This window comes from Hyperoodon ampullatus (assembly GCF_949752795.1).
Source record: "Hyperoodon ampullatus genome assembly, chromosome: 5".
NCBI classification, from domain to species: domain Eukaryota; kingdom Metazoa; phylum Chordata; class Mammalia; order Artiodactyla; family Ziphiidae; genus Hyperoodon; species Hyperoodon ampullatus.
In genome coordinates this window covers 59,649,949-59,657,166 of record NC_136918.1, presented here as the reverse complement: position 1 = coordinate 59,657,166, position 7,218 = coordinate 59,649,949, and the positions used below count along the sequence as shown (strand labels likewise).

The 7,218-nt window shown below is 38.8% G+C and overlaps 1 protein-coding gene across 2 annotated transcripts in view; it reads left to right on the top strand.

Moving 5' to 3' along the window:
• Nucleotides 1–377: 377 nt before the first annotated feature.
• The window catches only part of SEC62 (SEC62 homolog, preprotein translocation factor), a 28,567-nt gene continuing 21,726 nt past the window's right edge, over nt 378–7,218 (top strand). For both annotated transcript variants that reach the window (XM_079704155.1, XM_079704154.1), the window contains exon 1: nt 378–431. In XM_079704155.1, coding sequence (XP_079560281.1) covers nt 396–431 — 36 coding nt within the window. In that variant the 5' untranslated portion in view covers nt 378–395. The remainder of the gene's footprint in view (nt 432–7,218) is intronic.

The following is a 7,218-nucleotide window of genomic DNA, read 5'->3' as shown; positions in this document are numbered from 1 at the left end:
ACCACAAAAAAAAAAAAAAAAAAAAAAAAAAAGGCTCACCCCAAACCTACTGACTCCGAGGGGCGTGGGGCCCCAGGAATCTGTATTTTAATAGCTTCCCAGGTGATTCAGATGCCCAGTCAGGTTTGAGAACCAAGGACTCTTTCCAGTCCTCCACTTCTCAACTTCCTTCTGGTCCCAGCGATTTCCAGTTCCTGCAACAAAAGGAGCCAAGAAAAGAGGGGAGAGAAAGCGCAGCCAAGACCCGCCGAGCCCGCCTAGTACCGGCCGCTCGCCAGCCTCCCCGCTCCGGCGCCAGCCGGTAGGTTACATAACAGCCCCGCGGCGCGCTCTCGCGATATTTCCGCCGCCCCCGCCTACCTCCACGTCAGAGAGAATCGGGCGGAGCGGCCAACATGGCGGAACGCAGGCGACACAAGAAGCGGATTCAGGTAGCAAACCCGATCCCTGGGATAGGGGACTCTCGGAAGTGGAAGACGCAGGGAAAGCTCCCGGGAAGGGCGGGCGAAATCGAGGACGAGGTGGGGTGGGGTTCCCTCGCGAGGTCGCCGGTTGCGGGCTGAGTCGTTGTGAGGGGCCTGAGGAAGGGCGGTGTTGGCGACGGCGGAGACTGAGGCGGAGGTGCTGGGGCAGCGGCGGAAGGCGGGAGGCGCGGCCGCCAGCCCAGGGTGGCGGTGGCGGCGGCGGCGGCGGCGGCGTTGGCGTTGCCGGCCTGGGCCTGTGCTGGGAGGTCCGCGTCCTCCGAGCGCAGACACCGACCCTCCCCGGGCTCCTCCCCTCCCTTCTCCACGCCATCCTTTCGCCTCAGCTGTCCCGAAATTAAGGCCGCGATAATTAGGGTAGAAGGAGGCGGAGGACTGACCAAAAGCTGCCCGTTCTTTGTGCGCAGATAGAAGGACCGTAGGAGGGGGCAGTGATCGGGGTTTGGTCAGCTGCCCCAGGGGCCCAGGCGGCAATCTGCGTATCCAGATGTTTGTTTGCGTGCAGCCTCCTTTCTCCTCACAGTTATTAACTTAAGCGTCCAACAGAAGCTTTCCGGCTTTCTTTCAGCGACGCAGTGTAAATAAACAAAACTCCCTTGGTACTGCAACGAGCGGGTCCCGCCCAGAAACCTTTCACATGCCAGTGTGTCATCCTCATAACCTACATAGCATCCCTCCCTCATTCCACATGCGTGTCATCTGTGTATTTCTTCCTTGCAATTTTCCCCCTGTTGTTCTTGCTCTTTGCCAAGAGGATTAAATATGGGGAACATCTTAGACTCAGGATGTTTTGTTGTCTCCTTATTAGCTCCTGTGCCTAGAAACCTTCATATGTCGTCATAAATTGATGGCGTGTTGTAAACTGTTAATATACTAATCACAAATTGTTACACTCGTCATTGTCTTTTTGTTCCTTACTATTTCATTGCTTAGATGACTTTCTGATGTTTTTTTCCCCCATTTTTATCACTTAACTGACTTACACCACAGGTGATTTGAGCTATGCAAGTTAAAATTCTCCTGAAAACTTTGAAGTACTAGGGAAAAAAAGATGCCAGTGATCAGTAAATTTGGAATTTTAGAATTAGGCAGAAATAAGAAAGTAGTTTCAAAAAGAGTACAGAAGGGGACCAGAGACAATTGCCCCCCCAAGTTCAGACAGGTCATAAAACCAAGGCTTAAGGTTATTATGGAAGAAGTTTCTAATTATACTGTTTCTAGTCTTTCAAAATTTAGTGTTATTGGTCAGGTATGGATACAAAATATACTTTTATTAGAATTTGTATTGAAGTTATCAAATTAGGACTTACTGGACTTACATTTACACACATGGTACATTTTATGGCCTTAAATAAACATTGTTTTTACAGTTTCAACTGTTCTTCAATATTGTTATAAAGGTGATCCTAATTCACTTTGAATAGCTGCTCTATTTCAATTGTGATCTCATATTAAGCAGAAAGATAGATTTAAAAACCTGTATAGTAGTGGTAGTGACTGGGAGCTAAAACTTGTGCCTGTTTGTACCCCAGTGTCAATAATTATTGGCCGTCTAACTTCGGTCAAGTTACTTAACTTTTTTCCTCTATTTCCAAATCCGTAAGAAGGAATATTTACCTTAAAAAATATCCTCATTGGATTGTTGTGGAAAAAATAGGTACGTGGATGACTTGTTATTAAAGGTTATAAAAGCTATTAAAAGAGTGCTTAGCACATAACTCCTTTTTCCCCTTCCCTAAGGATGAAGGCTTTAGGATAATTTGTTTTGGTTTTTGTCAAGCACTCTGATATGCTGAAGAAAGATTAACAGTTATCTATTCAGTAAATAAACCTTTGAGTTGTGAGTTCCATAAAGAATGGCTATTTACTTACTGTTGTTTAGTTGGGAATTAGATAAGTGTGTGAGGACCTGATTGTTAAAAATCAATTTAGTGTACTGCTAAGTGAAAATAAATAACATTTTTCACCTCCTCCAAGTTTTCTACATACCTGTGCTATGTAAAATGTTGTGGAGATCTTGGGAGTGCTACCTGGAGTACTACTGTGCAGTGTCAACAAATTAATAAAAGTGTACAATATCTTGGTTTTTTTCCCTCCAGAGAATCAGAAACTCTATAATATTGGCATTACTTTAGACAAAAAGATCAAACGTAATGACCAAATTCAGAGTTGAAGTTACAGAAAAAATTCTATTGTGAGACTCTGGGCAAAAAGATCTGTAATATTAACTCCTGTTGCTACTTGATGTTTCATGTTTAGAAAAGATTTTTATGTTTAGTAGATTTACTGACCTTGAATTGTAATTTGTATATTGGGGGAAATGATTGATACAAACAAGTTCAGGGTTTTAAAAAGTAGTTAATTTGTATGCTTTTTCTTTTTTTAAAATTTATTTTATTTATTTTTGGCTGCATTGGGTCTTCGTTGCTGCGCGTGGGCTTTCTGTAGCGGTGAGTGGGGGCTACTCTTCATTGTGGTGCACGGGCTTCTCATTGTGGTGGCTTCTCGTTGCGGAGCATGGACTCTAGGTGTGCAGGCTTCAGTAGTTGTGGCTCATAGGCTCAGTAGTTGTGGCACGCGGGCTTAGTTGCTCCGCAGCATGTGGGATCTTCCCAGACCAGGGCTCGAACCCATGTCCCCTGCACCGGCAGGCGGATTCTCAACCACTGCACCACCAGGGAAGCCCTGTATGCTTTTTCTAATGTAGCCTAATTATAGATTCTGGTATTCCATCAAAGTTGGAAGCAAGAAGACTATTTTGTCACATTTCCTTCTTGGACTCACTTTACTGGTCACTGAAAACCAAAAGTGAGCTATGTGTTCACTGACGTTATTGAAAAGTTTTCATGATTGAGATTCTCAAGTGAGAGTGATCTCAATTCAAATTAATAAAACATTTGAAAGTAAATAATTGTAAGTTTTCTAAGAAATGCAATTATGTAAGTTTTTAAGAACATTACAATCAGTGCTTATAGGTTAACAAAGTGCTGCTTACTAGAAGGGTTAATTGAGAATCCTAGTACCATGAAATTTTAGAGTTGAAAACGATTTTCAAGTAGTAGGGGTTTTTGGAATCTTTTTGCACAAATGCAGCTCTTATGTAAAAGCAGAGGGGTGGGCCCAAAGCCCTATCACCTCAGTACCCCACTACTTCACTACCATTATCCCTCATCCTTAAGCTACTTTTAGGACCTAGATCTAAAAGTATTACTAGGTATAAAACATATTGATCTAAACCATTAACATCATTTTACAGATGCACTGAGGTTCAGTGAGGATATGTGGCTTGACCCAGGGTCACTCAAGATAGTAAAACCAGATTTTGAGTCTTCTAATTCCAGTTGAATGTTCATTCCACCGCACCACTGATAAAATAAAAAATAAAAATAAATTGTTTTGACATACTTTAGTCTTGCAATCTTTATATTAAATTGTACAACAAAGACTTAACGAGACTTGTCCCTGCTAAAGAGACTCATCCCATTTAGTATTCTGCTTATGTGTAAAGTATCTAGTTGAGTTTTGGGACATTGAAATGGCTTATTCATTCCTAGAAATTTTATAATACCTGCATCTCAGTTAACTTTGTTGCACCCATCTGGCTCCCTGTCAGTAAAACCCTGACATATCACGAACCAATATGCTTAATTTCAGAAAAGGGAAAGTTTAGGATTATGCACTCTGACTCTGGGACTTTCTGAAGAAAAGAGATGGAACCCAGGAAGCCAGTCCTAGGTGAAAACTCCCCCCAGAGGCTTAATGAAGGGCTTACAATGGCAGGGGGTGGGGGATTTTAGAAGGGCACTGCCAAACTCAAGATACAGAGGCTCTTGTAAAGCTCTATTAGTAACATACTGTGTGACTTTAAGCAAATGATTTATCTAAGATCTCCTCCAGCTTTCAGATTTTAACCTGTTAACCTATTTGCATTTTCACGAATATTTTATACTGTTTGTATAAAGATACAAATTGACGGTGAACTAATCTTTTTCTTTTGCTCAGTTCATTCAACAAGCTTATTTATTACCTAAGCTTATTTCTATTGAATATAGCAATTTTTAAAAATTCTAGTCGTTTTGGGGGTGGGAGGATGGGGAAAACAAATTCTAAGTCAAAAATTCTGTAAGATTGAAGTTCATGGCTTACTGACTCTTGATCTAATATTTTTTTTCTCAAAGAGATTATCTTAAGTACCAAAAATAATATATAGTTAGAAATGGTAACCCCAGTTTCATTGTAGTATTTGAGTGCTGAAGTATTCTAAAATAAAAATAGTATTTGTTAAATAATTTAAAAAGAATGTTCTACCCAAACTTTCAATTTTTGTAATTTTGGATTAAGAGTTGCAACACCCTGCATCTTGGTGTTTGGGTTGGCAGTCCAGCCTCAAAACGTACTGGCTCTTTGCTTCCTCATTCTAAGACATTTGAGCTCATTCATTGAGCTACAAAGTTCTCTTCATTCAAGGCTTGATGAGCTGGTTTCTCTTTATTAGTGGGTGATGCTATTCGCAGAAGGCCTTCACTTTTTGTCAGAAGGTTTCTAGAAAAGTTAGGAAAATATTCTGAAGATTTCTTCACATCAAAAGGGAACAAAGAGGGGAAGTACTTTAGACTAATGTATAAACAGGAAGAGGATAAGACTGTTTAAGCCTGCAGCAGGGGAGCAGTGAGAATGAAGATTCCATGGCAGGCTCTGCTATATTACTAGCTTCCCAAGGTCATATTCTCTTGGTGCTCTTCTGTAGCAGTCTTTCTTTCTGGCTTTAAAGCCCCAGCAGATGGCACAAATCCTAAACTGTTAGAGGCAGTCTACAGTATGTATAACTTATATGTGGTATAATGAATATTTCATAATATTTCACAAAGGATAATAGAAACTTTTTAAGGATTTGAACTTGAAAGAGGAGCAAGGAAGGAATCAGTTCTGTTGTACCAATATGTTGATGGAATTCACTACTTTTCTAGTCAGATGTTTAAGGGAAGTTAACTGATACTTTAAGAAAGTATCAATGAATAAGTAACTCTGTGTCTGGTTGGGAGAGATTATCCAAGTCCATGTTTTCTGGGTCTGTTCTCTTCATTCTTGCTTTGTAGTGCCTTTACCAAGGAGGGGAAGGGAATGCAAATAGAATACTTGAGTCTGTTTTTGCAGCTGTGGAAAAGAGTTTGGTGAACTTGAAGTTAATTGTTAAAATGAGGTTTTAAAATGTGGATTCATGTATTATCAGATTCCCTATTATATAATAATAGAACGGACTTTTCAGTTTCTTGGGTATTCTAATAGATTTTACATCTGATGCCTCTTATCAACAATCAGTAGATTAGTACCTGTATGCCTGTGTTCAGTAAATGGTTTGAGTGTTAGTATGAGTGTAGACTTGTCATGCCTAAAGTTGATGTGATTGTTTTTCCCCCAGAATCACTTTCCTCCCACATTTCTGTTAATTGAAAAACTCTCCTTTCAGTTGATCAAATTAGAAATCTGACATCTTTTACTAAGCCATTTCATTCATCTTTTATCATTGAGTCCTATCTGTTCTACATTTGAAATGTTTCAAATGTCAAAATCCTTCCCATTCCTAGTCTAGTATCACATCACATCTTACTTGAATACTAAGTAGTTTTCCTGCCTTGTGCTTTTTTCCCCCAATTCATTCTACATACAGGCTCCAAAATAGTGTCTAAGTCATTTTTTTTTCTCATTTTGTCCTCCTTCTATTCAAAACCTAGTTTCTGTGACTTAAGGAGTAAATTTGAAATTTCTTAGACTGCCTTGAATACTGTATAGCCCTATTATACTTACTTAACCTCACAATTCTTCCTAACTTTGTCTCTACTAGAGCCAAATTTTATGCTCATTTTTAGCCACAGTATGTTTATGCTATTCATTCAGCTTATCCCAAATTTGTTCATCTTTCAAAATCCAGGTCCCTCTTCCAAGAGGTCTTTCATAGGTATTCTCATCCACATTGATAATCTCACTCCTTTTGTACTCCTAAAATATTTTTTCTACCACTCATTTTGGAAAGTAACAGTTGTTTTGGAAGGTTGTAACAAAGTGTAGGTATCATGCCTTAACAACTTTTTGGTATTAACAGTAGCACCCAGAGTTATTATAGGGTAAACACTCAGTAAGTATGCATTTGAACAATTTATGTTTATTGAGACTTCTCCCCCACATACCATTTTTAATCAAGCATATCCCAGTAACAAGTTATCAGTTAATTGGATAAATCTTTAAATTGGCAACAGTTGTATCAACTGAGGGAAAAACTGAACATATATGGGTGTGATTATAAAATAGAATTGGTTTCTATAAAGCCAATTATAGTATCTCATTATTTCCAACTATTTATATAGTATTACTTTTTTGGCTGTACGTGAATATATAGGATATTATTTACTAATAGATGAGGTTCCTAGAAATGCAGTGCGTTACACAGACATAATTAAATGCTATCGTTTAACATATACTAACATATATGTTAATAATTTTAGTGTGATTTCAAAAACTGAAATATAGAATTTTTACTTTTTAGTTTGTCAGAAACTATATTTTGTGACTAGGACCCAGATTAAATAATTATGAACATTGTAGTTGTTACTGAACTTGGAGTATTAAATTTTGAATTTACAGTTTTTTAAGATTCTATTTTTTTGTGATATGTGTTTTTATATATAAAACTAAAGGTCTTTTATTCACATAAATATTTGGTTTTTATTATAGTCTTCAT